The following is an 18,004-nucleotide window of genomic DNA, read 5'->3' as shown; positions in this document are numbered from 1 at the left end:
TTACAGTGAAAAGCTTGGACCCCACCTGTGTCCCCTGCTCCTGGAGGAGCCACTGGTACTGGTTTCTCACACATCCTCCCTGGAACATTCTATACATATAAAAGGAAATGGGCGTGTGTCTTCTTCCTTTTTCATCCAAATGGTGGCATCCTACATACACTGTTTGCAACTTACTTTTTACACTTAATTATCTAAATCAGAGTTAATCAGTTAATCTCATCCACATGGGCATGTCTTAAGTTTTTTAGTCCCAGAAACCTTCACAAACAGGAAATGTTCACTGGTGTTCTCTGAGGCTTTACTTCTTTCAAAATCACCCTGTTTCCTGAGGCCTGACTTCTGCGAAATGACTAGGAGGAGATGGTTGTTACAGTCACCAGCCTCCCCTTCCCCTCTAAAAAGCAGCCTCCACCAACACATTTGGTCTTCATTGGGCAGTGTGAGAAATAGGTTTTCACTGCACTAATTTGAAGTCTGGAAGCCTGAACCTAAGTGAAAACAAGTACAGTTTCTTCTTCAAACAACTTTTGTGTGTGTGTTCTGTGTTCTGTGTTCAGTGACATCGATCTCGTGGTATTTGGGAAGTGGGAGAACCTTCCCCTCTGGACCCTGGAAGAAGCCCTTCGGAAACATAAAGTTGCTGATGAGGATTCGGTGAAAGTTCTAGACAAAGCAACTGTAAGTTCTTCTGACATTTCATTGAAAAATCTCTAGTTACTAATGCATGAAACTTAAAAAATTAAAATTTAATTTTGGTGAGCATAGTTGGCTTCTCAATAAATGATTCTTTCCTTTCATTAATGATCACAGTCCTTGTATATAAATTTTGTTTGTGAAACAAATGAACTTGTGGTTATATATTTCTTTAAAAAATTACTCGATCTTATATATAATACCCACTGTAGAGTTTTTAAATATAAAAAAGTATAAATAAAAATATGGCGATCTATTAAACAGCTTATAGTTATACAGATGATGTTGTTCTTCTCTCTTACTGTTTGTCCTTGAAAAATTATATATACAGTTGACTCTTGAACAGCATGGGGGTCCCCTACACGGTTGAAAATCCACATGTGGGGCTCCTGGGTGGCTCAGTTGGTTAAGCAACTGCCTTCGGCTCAGGTCATGATCCTGGAGTCCCGGGATCGAGTCCCGCATCGGGCTCCCTGCTCAGCGAGGAGCCTGCTTCTCCCTCTGACCCTCCCCCCTCTCATGTGCTCTCTTTCTCTCTCATTCTTGCTCTCTCAAATAAATAAATCTTAAAAAAAAAAATCCACATGTGACTTTGGATGCCCCCAAAACTACTAAGAGCCGTCTGCTGACTGGGAGGATTACTGATAACATAAACAGTTGGTTAGCACATATTTTGTGTGTTATATGTATTATATACTACGTTATTAGAATAAAGCAAGCTAGAGGGAGGAAAATGTTAGGAAAATCGTAAGGACAGTACATTTACGGTATTGTGTAAAATTGTGTAAAAGTTAAGCGCACAGTTGAAACTTGTGTTGTTCAAGGGGCAACTGTGATTGAAATTTTGTTGATCAAGTAACTTGATACTTTATCTAGAAAGGCCATTAAAGAACGTTCATGGATGCTCATTATAGAAATAAATCGAATCTATTTTAGAAGTTTGGAGTTTTTTATGTTAGCTTTCCTTAGGACAAAAACAACTTATACTATTTCTTATAAAAAGCTATTAATTTGGAAACCCAATTCTGCAGATAGAGTTTGCTGGCCTGAGTTTTCTAATACATGGCGCAAATAGAGCCTTTAAAAAAAAATTTATTTAATCTCTGTACCCAACATGGGGCTCAAAGTCACGACCCTGAGATCAAGAATCACATACTCTCTTGACTGAGCCAGCCAGGTGCCCCAGAGCCTTTTTTTTTTTTTATATAATTTTTTATTTAAGTTCAGTTTAGTTAACATATACTTTATTATTAGTTTCAAGGGTAGAGTTCAGTGATTCATCAGTTGCATATAGCACCCAGTGCTCATTACATCAAGTGCCCTCCTTAATGCCCATCACCCAATTACCCCATTCCCCTACCCCCCTCCCCTCCATCAACCCTCAGTTTATTTCCTCAAGAGTCTCTTATGGTTTGCCTTTTTTTTTTTTTTAAGAATTTCTAATATCTCATATAAATCATTCAATCATTTTTTAAATTTGAGAATAATTCTCATGTCTTAACTTCTCTTGGTAGGTTGTTTTATGGGCTATTTGCAAAATTGACCAATAATACCAGTGGATTATTGTGTTTCACCTAATCTAGCAGCTTTCTAATTAGGAACAATTTGCTGAAGGCCTGACATTCATAATTCTTGATGTTATACTGAGCTGGAAACTGTTATTCAAAGTACAAAATATTGAGAAAGGTTTTTGTTACGTGATTTCAAAATTCTCAGCCAATAGAAATGATGCAATACAGTGTATGAGGTTAAATGCTAAATATGTAAAGTATCTAACAGGCCGAGGGAAGTGTGGTGTGTAGTTTTCAGGACACTCAGGAGTTCTTCCGTCCTCATGAGGAGGTGGAGACCTCAAGTCTAGTAACTTTTCCATCCCCTGATTATGTTGTTTAAGTGTTTTAATTTTGCCTTTTGCTTTTCTTCTCTTTCTAGGTACCTATTATTAAATTAACAGATTCTTTTACTGAAGTGAAAGTTGATATCAGCTTTAATGTACAGAACGGTGTGAGAGCAGCCGACCTCATCAAAGATTTTACCAAGGTCAGAGAATTCATAGTGTGGATTCAGTGAGACTCGGAGAAATGGACTTTTGTTTGGAGGTTCTGATACGCTTTGCGAAACTGTTTTTATGTGTGTATTGCTGACAAGTACTTCTTTCCTGTGCAGTGGCCCTACTTTTCCTGGACTCTGCTTGTAATAATCAGTAATTTATAATGGGACCTCAAGTCAAGGGTTTGGAAAGCTTTTGAAGAATTTCTCTGCTCTCGATCCTTCCTTTTAGGGGAGATAAGGACTAAGATGCTGAATAATCATTCTTGTCTGCTTTTAACCTCTTAAGAGTGTAGATGAAGAACCTCCTGAGCCCCCCCCCCCAAGTCACTTGTAAGGTAGTTCCTGCAGGCTTCCGTACTTTGTCTTGAGGTGATTTAATGTCTGTTTTCATTTGTTCGATGTTCTTCCAAGACAGGGAAGAATTTGTCAACATCTACAGAACATTCACATGCTTACACATGTCAGCCTTTTTCTCCTTAAGCTAAAAACTGTTAACTGCTTTGGTTCACCTAGAATATCTTTTCTATCCATTCAGAATACTTTTTTTTAATCAATTCTACAGATTCACCTTTTTCGTTTCTTTGTGAGAAAAAAAAATTTAACTACCTTATCGTGTTGTAAACATTATATTCCTGTATAAATGTGCAGAGTACAGGAAAGCAGAGAAAGAAAAAGATTGTCCATAATCCCACTCTTTGGGAGGTGTTTGGTGTGTGGAAATTTTCTTTTTCCCAGAAAAGAAACCTTTTTTTTAAATTAAGAATAATATGCGTGATAGAAAATTTACCAATATCAGAGGAAAATGAAAAATGAGTCATTTTATACCTTATGCTTAAATCAACTTCATGGGATTTACCATCATCAAGCTTTCTTTTTGGCTTGTTTATCCTCTTGAAATTTTTGTTTTTCCAAGAAATTTTTAAATTTTACGCGAACTCTGTTATCTTTTCCTCCCACCCTCCCCCCAGCAACCCTGTTTGTCTCCTATGATTATCCTCTTGAAATTTTTAACAAAAAGAATAATATGCTATATACACATCATCTCATATTTTTTTGGAGTTTTTCATATCAGCACAAACAGGTTTCCTTCATTCTTTTCATTGACAACACAGTGGTCCTTTGTCAGGCTACCTCATGCTTTGTGTCGTACTCCCCTGGTGATGTTTCCAGGGTTTTTCGCTTTCACAGAAAGTGCTTGAACATCCTTCCATACCTGCATCTTTCTTTACACTTATAAAATTGTTTGTAGGAAGATTCTGGAAGTGGAGTTTCGGGGTCAAAGGGTATATGCAGATCAAATTCTGTTGGAAATTTGCCTGATTGTGCTTTAAAGAGACCCATCTATTTATGTTTTTGACCATAATGTTTAAGAATGATTATTTCTCCAAAGATTTTTTGTTATTTCTCATGCTTGCTTGCTTTGACATGATTTGCAAAAGCATAGACTTTGTTGTTTCTTTTGGAAGCAGTATGTGTTCATTCTAAGTGTCAAGAACAGACTAGAAATCACTAGTAATTCTATTACTCCTAGATAGTGGCCATTAAGACTTCTTTCTAGATGTTTGGGTCTGCTGTGTTCCCCTCAACATCCTTAGCCCAGCGCCTGGCTTGTGGAGAGCACTTAAGGAGTCCGTGCTTGAGTAAAAGATGGACTCGCTGTCCGTGTTTGCCAGCTAAGGGGTTCTCACCCATCTCTGTAAAGCGTGCAAGGTGGGTCTGTGTGTGGTCACCTGCCCACATGGAAGACAGCAGGCAGGACTGCCCCTGCGCCTGCTCTGGCACTGGGCACAGTCATCTGAAAGACCCTGGTCTGTTTGCTGGAGTGTCCCCTGAGAAAAGCGATTGCTTCAAACCCACTGACTTAGTGCATTAAGCGTTGAGAACTGGTCCTGTACTGTTTCTGTTACCTGTTTACAAGTCAGTAGCATATGGTAATAAATAAATTAATATGGTGAAAAATAAATAAATATTCAATATGGTAATAAACATGGTAATAAATAAATGAGTGTCATCAAATATATATTGCTAGTATTTCTGTCCCATGGTGAGTACTTGGATGCCATTATTTACATCTACCTGTTTTAGATTTTTAGATGTGAGAAGAAAATCCTTAATTACTTACAGCTTACTTTTTTCTAGCTTGCTCTTAAAATAGAAAATTAAGTGTATTGGATATCTCCACTAAAGTTTGTAATGTAAGGACCAGTTTATGCTCCTGATAATGCTTAGCACAATTACTGAAATAGGAATTCACTGAAAATATAATTTTCTTTTTCAGAAATATCCTGTATTACCATACTTGGTTTTAGTATTGAAACAATTCTTATTACAGAGGGACCTTAATGAAGTATTTACAGGTGGAATTGGTTCATACAGTCTCTTTTTAATGGCAGTCAGTTTCCTTCAGGTAAGTTGTTTGATTATACAATGCCTAGTGTACACCAAAATAAAATAAATCAATTCAGAATCATTTTGGGAAAAAATTGAGATCAAGTTCTAATTGGAATGCTTCCCTTAATTACTTATGACTCCTTTAAACTGGGTTGGGTACCTTTTTTATAATTTCACAAATAAGTATTTTTAAAGCCCAGGAAAGAACTTTTTTTCTTTTTAATCCCATATGTTCTAGTAGTTTTGAGAATTTTCACTCAGATTTTAACATACATAGGTATGGCGTGGTTTTCATAAATTTAAATAGTAGTATAAATGCCAAAACAAGAATATCTTCTAAGCCTCTTGGAAGTTCAGCTGGAATTGAGATCTGCTATCTGGGTAGAATGAGTTTGAAGTCTTAATATTGTCTGAATGTATTTGTGAGGCATGGTGTCGCTCGTGAGGCAGAATGGCTTCACTGATGTGTTGGGCCACGTCAGCCCGTCAGCATCCCGGGGCAGCTGTAAAATTCAGCCTTGAATTTTATAAACAGATTGTCACCCACTAGTTGGGCACCCTTGGGCTTTCGTGTTGTCTATAACGGCAACATAGCTTCTGTGCCTCAGTTTTCCTGTTGGCTGCTGTCCTAACCAAAATTCAAATAGTAGTGTCTTGTCAAAGTTAGGATGGCACTTATTTTCCCCACCTTGATAATTTAGAGAAAATCCAATATAATTTCTTTTTTTTTTTTTCTTCCTGATTTTAGTTACATCCCAGGGAAGATGCTTGCATCCCCAATACAAACTATGGTGTTCTCTTAATAGAATTTTTTGAATTATATGGACGACACTTCAATTATTTAAAGACTGGCATCCGGATAAAGGATGGTGGTTCATATGTGGCCAAAGATGAAGTACAGAAAAATATGCTCGATGGCTACAGGCCATCGATGCTTTATATTGAAGATCCTTTACAACCAGGTATTGAAATTAGGTAAATTTGTGGGCATTCAAAGAAAGGACATTGTCAGTATTGTACTTTAAACTCTCTTTAGAGGAGGGGCACCTGGCTGGCTCAGTCATTGGAGCATGTGACTCTTGATGTTGGGGTCGTGAGTTCGAGCCCCACGTTGGGGGTAGAGATTACTTAAATAAATAAATCTTTAAAATAAAATCTCTCTTTAGATGAAAAATGAAATACTAACTTCTGATTGTATTCATTCTTTTTCATAAAAATATCTTGTAAGAAAACATACGAAAACACACACATGCGTGTGTGCATATACACCAGAAAAGCACACCGCATACTCCCAGTGTGTTGGGAGTAGAATCCATTTGACCCTGCGAGGCCAAGGAGTATAGGTACTAGCCATTGGGGGCATTTGTGCACAGTGTGAAGGCCATTTTTCTGCTTTGTTGGGTCCTCATTGCCCCCAGTTCCAGCCTGTTGTCAGTCAGGGCTTTAAGTGAGGTTTCTGAAGTCCTCAGAGGCAGTGAGCATAGTATACCTCAGAAACAATGAGCGAAAGGGCTCAAAGAGACCCGTCTATTTTCCTTTTGGGCCCCTTCTTTCCTCTTTTAATTTTGCATGGTCTCCCTGTGCCTTCTCCAGCTTCACGTTGGCTTGAAAGGGACCAGCAGACCCTTTTCTTGCTTACGTGGGGTTATGTTTGTTTGCTTGTATCCTAGTTTTTCTGGGCAATATTTTTTTCTTGCCATACTTGTAAAGTATTTAGATTCTACATTATCAGACTTCAGTGGAGATGCTTTTAGTCATTTGCTTAACTGTGTTAACTTTGAAAATGGATAAGAGAGGGGAGGTCAGAGGGAGAATAGTTGCCTAGGGGCTCTTTTCTGGCTGATTGTGCCATATTATAAACATAGTTCTGCGTGTTTATTCATTGAGGAAATGTTTATCGGGAGGCTAGTCGACGCAAAGCACACAAAGATTTTCAGCAAGTGGGCCTTGTTCTTCGGGAGCTCATAGTTTCCTGCCAGAGATATTTAGATAGCTAATAGAAACAAAAAATAGGGATGTCTCATTTAGCTTAGTTTCACTCTTAGGAGAGAGCAGGCAGTTAACTCCTTTTGTTTGCATGACTGTATTATGGGATAGTCCCTGTTGGGCCAGAAGCCCTTGGGCAATTTATATGCCATAATGTACTTACTGCATGATACACAGGCTCAGAGCCTGGGGAGTTGTGGGGACAACCGCCTGCCCAGATTCTTTGTGCAACTGTAGCAGGAAAGCAATTGCCCTTGCTCTTCTGGAAGAGGGCCCATGAGCATTTAGTTCTTACTAAGCAATGGTCATGCTTACTGTCTTCTATATACATTTCTTTTAAAGGTAACGACGTTGGAAGGAGTTCATATGGGGCCATGCAAGTGAAACAGGCCTTTGATTATGCCTATGTTGTTTTGAGTCACGCTGTATCACCAATAGCCAAGTATTATCCCAACAATGAAACGGAGAGGTAAAGGCTTAACTAAAGTCAGCCCATTGGGTCAGAATTGGTTGTGGCTTCTTATCTCCAAATTAATGAACCCCCCCCTCTTTTTTCTTTAAACACATGCAGCATATTAGGTAGAATAATTAGAGTAACGGACGAAGTTGCCACGTACAGAGATTGGATATCAAAGCAGTGGGGCTTGCAGAATAGGCCGGAGCCTTCATGCAATGGTAAGAGTTTTTCACTGATTGATTGACTGAGCATTAGTGGCTTTTCTGTGTTGTGTGTGTTTAATGGGAAGAAACGTTTTCCAATCTTTTGCCACTCTTTCAGGAAATGGTGTTACCTTGATAGTAGATACTCAGCAGTTAGATAAATGTAATAATAATCTATCTGAAGAAAATGAAGCCCTTGGAAAATGTAGAAGTAAAACCTCGGAATCTCTTAGTAAACACTCTTCAAACTCTTCATCAGGTCCAGTGTCTTCCTCTTCTGCCACACAGTCCAGCTCTAGTGATGTCGTAAGTATGAGGACATGGCTTTTCTGCACCTAGAGACCTAGGAGTTCTGTTGCGGGGGCGGGGTGGTAACTCTGTCTAGACGGCTAAGCCTAACTCCTTTTCTTATTTGTTACTGGAAAATTTTAATAAGTTCACTGATTATACACGTCCCCAACACTGGATTAAAATTTTCAAGCGTACAGCAAAAGTGAAAGAATTTTAGTGAGCGTCCATATATTTTACCATTAGATTCTACCATTAACATGTCACTTGCTTATCCCATAGCTAGCCATTCATTCATCCCTCTGTCTACTAATTCATCTTATTCTTCGATACATTTCAAAGTAAGTTACAGGCACTTCCCCCAAGTACAGCAGTGCGCTCCTCACCAACCACAGTTTAGCATTCGGTTAGTTTTTTCCTTTGATATAAAATGGATTGTACCTCACTAAATCTTAACAACTGTATACACGTGTGTAACCCCACCTATAACAAGATACAGACTATTACCATCAGCCCAGAGAAGTCCTTCATGATGCTTTCCCGTCAGTCCTGAATTCCACCCTGGAGGTAACCGCTGTTAGGATTTTCTGATTCCACAGGTTAGTTTTGCCTGTTCCAGAATTTCACATAAGTGGAATGATGAGAGTGTATACTCTTTTGCGTAAGGCTCCTTCACTCAATACTGTTTTTGAGCTTCTTGATTGAAGTTTCAACAATTGAGATATAATTCACATAAAATGTGCAGTTCAGTGGTTTTCAGTGTGTTCATGCTGCCGTGCAGCCAGCAGCACTAAGTCTGGGACGTGACCGTCACTCTGGAAAGACACCTGTTAGCAGCCCCTCACAATTCCTCCTTCCCCGAGGCCCCTGGCAGCCCTGCCTCTACTGTGTGACGCTAGCCCTGATTGAATTCTTAGGAGCACTTATACCTACAGTTACTTTTCCTCATCAGGTTGAGTTTACTTAATTGAAATATAAAATGGGCTTACCAATTATTTGAGTTTTGACTTTATTTAAGCGTATGAAGGAAAGAGTAATCTAAATACGGAAGGGACGTAATTTTATGTTGTTGTTGCTGACCGTGTATCATGGTGGAGTCACGAAGCCTCCTATGGCACGATCTACCATGTGGAGGACGCAGCCGAGCTGCATGTCGCAGACACAGTGGGGCGGGAACAGAGCCGGCCTCAGGAGGGAGCCTTAGGGACAAGGAGTGTGGGCCTCTGAGCCGCTGGGTAGAGTGTGCAGGTGAAGGGTAGCTCTGAGGGGAGAAGTGGCCCAGCCCTGGCCCAGGCAGCCTAGAAACAGCTGGGGTGCAGCCCACTGTCTCCAGGAAGCCCTTCACCACGTGGGGTGTTTGGTTGGAGGCCTCACTGATTGGTCATCGCAGACTTGCAGAAATTGAGCCTTTTGAATCAATCATTTTGGTTTTGGTTGAGTCAGGGACCTAGGGCCTTGTCTTGGCCACGTTCTTTCCACGGTACCAGGGTTCATTTCCTGTAAATAGACGTGCAGATAAACCTGGACCTCTGTGAGCCCCTTCAAGGCCGATTAACAAGGTCAGGCGTGGGCAATGGCTTTAGCAACAAACAGAGACCCTCTGATAAAATAAGCCACTTGGAATGTTTGGAGGGAAATTTATGAAAGAAGGAAAGCTTAAGCAGTTAATTTTATAAATTCCTTGGGGTGCCTCCTTCAACTCCCAGATGTTTAAATTTAGTCCGGAGAGTACTTAGCTGAAGTTGTTTAGCCTCCTTAATACTGAATTTCTAAATTATTAATATGCCACATTATAACTCATATGACTTGTGTTAGGATTCCGACGCGACACCATGCAAAACCCCGAAACAGCTGCTCTGCCGTCCATCCGCCGGGAACCGAGTAGGGTCGCAAGATGTGTCCTTAGAGTCCTCTCAGGCAGTTGGGAAAATGCAGAGCACCCAAACCACTAACACCTCCAACAGCACCAACAAATCTCAGGTGTGTGGAATGTGTTTTCTTGATGGTTAGTATTCGATACAACATACTTGGAATTTCGTACACGTGAATATATACACGTGTATGTATGTGTATCCGTGTATCCAGCCATCCATCCATCCATCCATCCATCCATCCATCCATCCATCGTGGATTTGAAGAAAACTCTAGGTTTAAAGAACAAACCTGTTTTTTTCTAAGAGGTTCCAAAGCGCAGTGCTTCTAGTAATAGGATGTCCTGAAGATCGTTATGAGACACCATTGTAATGTAAACCTTTGTGGGAATTTAAGACTGGTTCTTATAAGATGTTCCAGCCAACCCACCTTATTACAGATGGAGCATTAAAAACATTGCAGAGTTACAAAAAGATTGACTTGTACTTGAAGTAAGCTCACATGAAGCTTGTACATGACCTCACAGCAATGTTGTGCATATCTGGGAGTAACATATCCTTTTTTTATATTTTAATATTCAGTACCTAGTTGCTTGTGTTGAAATGATTGGGCAGTGGTCAACTATGGTCAGTCAATTCCTATCAGCTTTGACTTAAAAAGGCCACAGAAAATACTCTATTTTCAGTTTTATAGTTGCCTGAAATTTTATTAATCATGAATGAATCAACATGAGGAAAGGAGCCATTTCATACTGGGCTCTGACCCTCAGTACCCTGGGGACTCTGGGGACCCTGGGGAAGGCCTCTTGGCAGTAGAGATGAACTCTTAATGTTGGTCACCTCATGTCTGACCTGACTCCTAGAATCCAGTTTTCAGCTTCATCATGTGCACCACACCCAGATCCATTCACAAGTGGCAGTTAAAGTGACCGAGAGCAGGGAAGGGGCTGCCGGTCGTGATGACCCCTGACCTGGCAGTGTACCTGTGTGTCTAAGCGCTTCTTCCAGTAATGCCATTTATTATGTAGTACATTGGTGGATAGGTTCCTTGAGGACAGTTTCACGTTCCGTGCACTCTGTTAAGAAGTCAAGGCAGTATTCCAATATTTCCATTAAAAAAGAATGAAAGAGTGTTAGAGCTCAAGAGAGTGAAACCCCTGTAGCATCGTTTTCTGCTTGCTACATAAGTCAGTGTATTCCTCGTTTTAAAAGCGCCCCAAGTCAGGTCTTAGCGAGTGCTCTGTTGAATCCACAGGACTGATGTCTCTTTGACCACTTTCTTTCTCTGCAGCACGGATCAGCAAGGCTCTTTCGTTCTTCCAGCAAAGGCTTCCAAGGTACAACTCAAACAAGCCATGGTTCCTTGATGACAAACAAACAGCATCAAGGCAAATCAAATAATCAGTATTACCATGGCAAAAAGAGGAAACACAAGAGGGATGCCCCCCTCTCAGACCTTTGTAGATAGTCGGCGTTGTACGATGGACTGTCTTCTGTGTGCAATGATCTCATGCTCAGGACAGTTGGATGGGGACTCCTGGCATTCGGGAGCCTTACACTGTTCAGACTCTGATTTAGCAACTGCGTTTTTTCCCAGCTCGCCACGGAATGGATCATGAAGACTGACAACCGCAAAAACAAAAAGCAAGCAAAAAAGGGGGAAAAAAAAAAAGGCTGCTCATTTGATAAGTCATATGCTACAACAGGGTCATTTTAAGATTTAAAGCTTGAATGTAAAATAAATCTATTTCTCATTGGCTTTATGCAGAGTTATAGGGAATAGTATTCAGTGTGGGTAGGGTGATAGAAACAAAAACCGATTTCAGAGGGTGGGGTGGGGAAAGAGAACAACAGTATCCCATAGGAAGTCCAGATTCCAAAGGGGAAAGTGATCTGTGCATGTTTTCTTTTTTTTTTTTAATATTTTTGCATATATTTACCATTTTATTGTGTGTATATATAGATGACCATATAGGAAATTGATATTTGTAATAGTGGATTTGTTAATACTTTTTACATAACATTACTGTTTAAATTGTAAACAGATTTTTCTCAGGATTAGTTTGAAAAATAATCTGACTTGTCATCTTAACATCCATATATAGGGAAGTGATTAGTTCTATTACTCGATTTGTTTTCCTCAGCATTGAAATGACTTACTAGAACCCTTGTGACCTGCTGCAAAAATTTTTCCTCTCTAAAGAAAAGGTTTATGGTGGCAAATGACGTTTTATTTTGTAAAAAAAAAAAAAAAAAAAAAAAATGTACTATGTACTTTTGTGTAAACACTGAAAAAATCTCTAGTCATCTCTAAGAATTACCTTGCAACTGTTTTCTATAGTGCTGTCGTCTTGGGCAATGGGCAACTACATGACTTTGTGTTTGTTTCCTTTGCAGTCTTTTTTTGTTTTGTTTTTCTTCCTAATAGGACAAAAAAGGCCACCCGCGTCCAGTCCTGTTGCTGTTGCAGTGACTCCCCGAGCTCCACAGACTTTGCATGCTGGCCCTTCTAACCCTGTGTACCGCGCGGGCTTGTTTTTCTCATCTCTTATTCTTTTTTAAATCCATGCTTAACTACTGTGGGAGAGAATAACTGTAAACAGCTTTAATTAAATCATACTTATAAAAAACTATTTTCTTATACTCCACTTTATGCTTTTGGTATTGTTGATCTTTAAAAATTAAATGGTCTTTGATAATGGATCTATTTTGTATTGCCTTATTGAGACCAAATACTTCTGGTCATCCCATTCTTTGTCCCCTCCTTCCATGGAATTGTTATCTTTAATTAAAACTTTTTAAAACATTGGCTTGTTTCAATCCTACTGTAAATTTTGGTTGTGGTCAGCTTTGAGCACCAATGAGATGTATAATTCTGTTATCCATCACATGTTGAGTTTCAAACTCGGGAATATTGAGTATAATAGGGTGTAAGTGACATTTCTGAAAATGCTTTCTTTCAATGTGAAAGCTCTTATGTTTAGCATCAGTGTGTGTGGCTCTGTTAATTATAGCCATTTCTGAAATGAGATTCTTTTATGTATACATACATACGTATGTGTGTGTATATATACATACATATATATATATATATATATATATATATACATAAAAAGTACTATTGGCTCTTAGGAATTTCTTTTCTATACATTTATGAAATACTGAAGACCAATCAGACCATTAATGGACACTTAGTGCAACTTTTTATAAAGAAAATAATGCTAAAGTAAGACCAAAACTAACGTCATCACTGAAATTAACAGTTTTCAATATGTTCGTATTTTAATTCACAACAGAAAAATGTGTTCCACAACTGGAAACTCCTAGTACTTGTGTAAACTGTGGAAAATTTTAAATGTGATGTTATTTTGACAATGTTTTAAATTTTCGAGTCCCATTTTATTCTGATCAGAATTTTTATCAAGATGTTGAGCTTTTGTTCTTTGAACCTAGTTTGTCATAACATATTGTGCATAATCACAGTATTTATTTCTAGGACTCTTGCGAACGTGTAGACTGATGTTTACCGCTAAGGGAACAATTATTTATAAAATAATATTAAATCCAGTATTAGCTGCCTATTTCAGACACTTAATACTTGCAGAGATCCATTGTTACATTTACCACACTGAAGTTTTTTTCTTTTGTTGTTTTGTTTTGTTTTAAGAATCACCCTCATTGTTGAAAGTAAATGTACTCTTAGGGTGCAGATATTAGCGTTCCAATAAGCATGTGATTATATTAAGGTGGTGGTAGCGGGAAGATAATCTTGATTCCATTGGGAATCTTAGGTTTTCGTAAATTTATTGGGAAAATAGTTTTTCCTGTACTGCTGAAGTTTCTTTTTGGTAAACAGTATCTTTCTAAAAGAAAAAGCATGAAGGAGAAATTGAGGTGTGTACATATCCTCAAATGACCAGCATTGTATTCGTGAATACTGTGTATCTTGCAATGAACAGTGTGGAAAGCTGTTCATTTTTCAATCTGAAGTAAAAATACTTTCAAGAACTTTTAGTTTGCCTGCTCATTTGTTTTTGTACATTTCATCTCTGTACTTGACTCCTGTCTTTTTTCTTTTTTTGAGTTCTAATACTTTCTATAAAGATTTTGTGACTATATCAGAAATGTGTCATTTAAATATTACAGTCCATCCATATTCATGAGTCATAACCTTCCTTTGCTCGTACTTGTAGAATGGGGTCTTACAAATCTGCCTCGCTGTGGTGGCATTTCTCTGGCAGTCATGTATTATTTGTACCTGGTTGGTGTCGAAGCTCCTTGAAAAGTCATAATAAAAACATTTCAGTACTGGTTTTAGAAGTGCTGATAGTTCGTAGACGTGTCCACGCAAACCCTGAGTGGTTATGTGTTGATGACAAAGGTAAATGCTTTTTTTCCCTCCAGTTTTAAGGTGTCCATTGAAGGTGCCTGGTTTTTAGTGTCTTTGTCTTGTTTGGAGATGTTGCACACGGTTTTCAAATCTCGCTTTGATTACTGGCTTTACATGTAGTTGCCCTCCAGGCTTCAACAGTTGATCATACTATATTTTTGTCCTAACTTCAGTGTGTTTTACCTTTATTTGCATTTTGTGCCGGTCATTAAAACTTGGGTTATTTGCTTTGGCTCCAGGTATTCCTGGGTAAAGTCTTCACAGGGTAAAAGCCTGCGTGCTAGGGACCGTGTGACTAATAGTCTTTTTTTTTTCTCTGAAGTCTCGTACCTCCCAAGTGTTTTCTCATTCCCTCTCCCGTGTCATGGTAAGTGTGAGTTGTGTTTGTCTTAACCTGTGGACTAGTGTTGGGGGTTTCCAGAGCTGTAGGTGGGCCAGAAGAGAGGATGGCCACGGTGGACTGCGGGACCCTCTTGCTGCCACGTGCTCACGGCAAAGACCTTTCCATTTAGGTTAGGATGTAGTTATCAAGGTTGCTCTGTAGAAATCCCTAGAAATCACCATTATCGGGGATTACTGTTAAGTTGTGTTGATATTCTTATCGTTCATGGTTGCGTGTCACTTTTACTTCAATGTTGACGTACAGTTTGAAACATCCGTTCCTCCAATGAGAACATGCTGTTGATTTCGTAGTGTTTCAGTCACTAACTAGAAATGTTGATAGGAGATTGGTTGCTTCTCAATTAACTTTTCAGAAACTAAGTGGTAACATATAAAAAAGACATCCCCAATTTTGCTGTGATAAATACTGAAGCGTTAATGATCAGAAGAGTTCATTCTCACGCATCAGTTCTTGCTCTCCGAGCTCATTCAACGGCTTCGATTAGAGGGGAGCAACATTCTCATCAGCTGTTTTGTGAGGAAAGCATTCCATAAATGGCTCTATTGAGCTTAATTGAGTAGAAACTTATATTTAACAGTCACTCTTTATTCTACATTTCATCAGTGACATAATTCATCTAGTGAAATATTTAGAGAATGGTGTAGCATCACCGTGGGAACAAAGATGTGTAAGAGCAGTTCCTCGGAAGTGCTGTCTGTATCTTGCCTCAGCTTCTGAACCTCAAGACTATCTTGTCAAAACATTTATGGGTGGAATCAACGTTAAAAGAACAAATTTCAGTACGCTACTTGAGATTTTACGTAACTAAGAAACAAGTCAGATTTTACCATGGAAGTTATTTGCGTGGCTCGTAAAGGACATAACCCAGAAGCCCGTTTCTCTCCCATCTTCTTGTGAGCTGTTTTAACTTGACACCTTGAGCAACTTTTTTTTTTCCCATCAAAGATAATGACCTAACCAGCTGTAGAAATCAAATGTTGACAGAATTATTCACCAGGAGAATTGCTTATAAACTCTGCTGATCTACTTGCTATCCAGAATTAAATATTTACTTAAGGGCAGTTTTTCGTTAATACACTGCTAATGTTTGTTTTACTCTAATGCAGGTTTTGTGATTTTTAAGTATTTGGCCTTTACATTTTCTACTTAAGTATACACCCTATTAAATTTAACCTAGTCCACAGTCTACTAGCCAGAAGGAGGTCACACTGTAGGAGAGACTGAACGAGAGAGAGAGAGAGAGAGAGAGAGTGAGAGAACGCATCCCCTTTGGTAGTTGTGAACTTGAAGTATCTCCTGGATTTACTGAGAGGAAACAGCCGTATCACTAAGAACAGACGATAACAGGAAATCTCTTAATTTGTGTATTTCAGCACAAGTGTTTATTAGTATTTGCACATCATCTTTGCATTTTAACGTAAGTCCCTGTGGTTCTGGACGGCCTTGTGTGCTTGTCATTGTGGCAGCTTCTATGTGACTACAAGCCCAGGGCCCCATTAAGGAAATAGTCTGGATGAATTTGCTAGGAGTGTTGTTTTACCTTAAAGATGCTGGAGTAATGACAGATGATGAAGTATCACAAGCTGGCCATTACCAGACCCGTGGGATGGGTGGGTCGGGGGAAACAGAGGCCCAGGAGAAGCATTATCTAAAGCCAGTAACTTAGTGAAGCTAACTTAGCCTTCCTGTCTTACGGATTGTAGTCAGCCGTACCTTCTAAAGAGAGTGCGATTATTTATTGGTTATCAGCCAGATTTTTTTGAGTTTAAATTTATCTCGCCTTTCAACTTGGGTTCTGTGCAGTCCATGGCTGTGCCCTAAATCGTTTCATTATTACGCTTTATATTTGGTTGCAGTTTCTCATAGTATGTCTTTTTGTCCCTAAACTGAAATCTCCAAAATTTAAGATCCCTCTCTGATTTTTATATATTTAAGTTTGAAGGAGTCACTTAAAAAAAAAAATCTTTTGAAAGTCCTGTAATCCTAAAATAACCCAAAGACTTAATGACAAGTATCAGAATCTTCACTGTACTCATCACTAAAAAGCACTGTCTTACTGCACAGTGTGAATGGTGAACGTGTAGTTTCTGGATATAAAATGTGAATGGATGATTGAGAGAAACCTCGTTTAGTGGAATATATATAGATGTATATATTTAGAAGTTTGGCGAGCCAGTGCTTGTTTTTAATAACCTTTTCATTTATTTCCTTCTTTGATTAGCATTGCCTTCTGTGTTAAGAAATGCGGACTCCTGTGAGGTGCTGGAGGTTTGAATCATCTTGAAAGCTTTCCAATCTTGTCTAGTTACCGCTGCAGAGGCACTAAGGAATTTACCAGAAAAAGAGATTTGATTCAAATGATTTATGAAATCTCGACATTTCCTGAGGTCATATCCTGGGCACCAGTTATCAATACTATGAATGAATTGCACACCTGGAAGCTTTTTTTTTTTTTTAAGCTAACGACGATTTCTTCAAAGATGTCAATTGTTTGCCTCGAAAATTTTATAAATTGCATTTCTATGCACATCTGCCCCCAGTGCTTACCATTGGGCTTATTATTCATAATCTGCAATTCAATAAAGGCTTTGTGCTTTCATTTATCTTCCAAAACCTCTGGTATGAGCCTTTATGTAAAAGTTGAATGGCTTTATAAAAAATTATCGTGTAATTCTAAAGGCAGCCCTGTTTAGACCGATGAGAGGTTTTTCTGTACATAGATAGTGTTTCTGTGCGTTTTTAGCCTTTTTAATGCCAGTTGCGGAGTGGGAGGCGCTTTAAGATGCTCTTTTTTTTTCTCCTGCCCGGGTCCTACCCAAAGATAGCGATGGGCCTCTCCACAGGCACTGCAGACTGAAGCCAGCCCCCTTTGGAGTCTGTTATTCGCAAATGCCAACCCAGTTCTCTCCTTTGCTTTAATGCAAGGGGTTATGCTTGCTGTGCTAAGAAGTTGAAATACTTGACCATAGGTTTAGTGGAGCAACCCGTTACACAGCCTGTTACAGTAGAATAATGAAAATGTCTGGTTCTCCAAAGAACAGAGAAAGAAGCAGGGTTAATAACCAAGCGCAACCTGAGCATGTTTTCCTGAGGGAGGAGTGGCAGTCCCGGGACTTGGACCGATGGTGCTTGCCTGGCTCCCAGCTGATTGGCGGTGAAGAAAATCCTGGATAGTTTGCCTCAAGATCATCACAAGCTGATTGAGAGTTTCTAGACAACTGGCTGTTAAAGCCAGCCTGCCCCTCCAGCCTGGTCTCTCCTGTTCGCTTC

At 39.2% G+C, this 18,004-nt stretch overlaps 1 protein-coding gene across 5 annotated transcripts in view; it reads left to right on the top strand.

Annotated features, from left to right (window-relative positions):
• The window catches only part of TENT4B (terminal nucleotidyltransferase 4B), a 74,178-nt gene extending 56,839 nt beyond the window's left edge, over positions 1 to 17,339 (top strand). For 2 of the 5 annotated variants that reach the window (XM_027619550.2, XM_027619546.2), the window contains exons 4-12: positions 558 to 678; positions 2,626 to 2,733; positions 5,024 to 5,152; positions 5,885 to 6,098; positions 7,465 to 7,591; positions 7,694 to 7,797; positions 7,901 to 8,088; positions 9,886 to 10,050; positions 11,233 to 12,204. In XM_027619550.2, the coding sequence (XP_027475351.1) occupies positions 558 to 678; positions 2,626 to 2,733; positions 5,024 to 5,152; positions 5,885 to 6,098; positions 7,465 to 7,591; positions 7,694 to 7,797; positions 7,901 to 8,088; positions 9,886 to 10,050; positions 11,233 to 11,409 (1,333 nt within the window). In that variant the 3' untranslated portion in view covers positions 11,410 to 12,204. Of the gene's footprint in view, positions 1 to 557; positions 679 to 2,625; positions 2,734 to 5,023; positions 5,153 to 5,884; positions 6,099 to 7,464; positions 7,592 to 7,693; positions 7,798 to 7,900; positions 8,089 to 9,885; positions 10,051 to 11,232; positions 12,205 to 12,338; positions 13,944 to 16,955 lie in introns of those variants that run through there. The other 3 variants (XM_027619548.1, XM_027619547.2, XM_027619549.2) reach the window with 3 other exon arrangements.
• The last annotated feature ends 665 nt before the right edge of the window (positions 17,340 to 18,004 follow it).

This window comes from Zalophus californianus, chromosome 17 (assembly GCF_009762305.2).
Source record: "Zalophus californianus isolate mZalCal1 chromosome 17, mZalCal1.pri.v2, whole genome shotgun sequence".
NCBI classification, from domain to species: domain Eukaryota; kingdom Metazoa; phylum Chordata; class Mammalia; order Carnivora; family Otariidae; genus Zalophus; species Zalophus californianus.
This window is presented reverse-complemented; position numbering and strand designations above follow the sequence as displayed.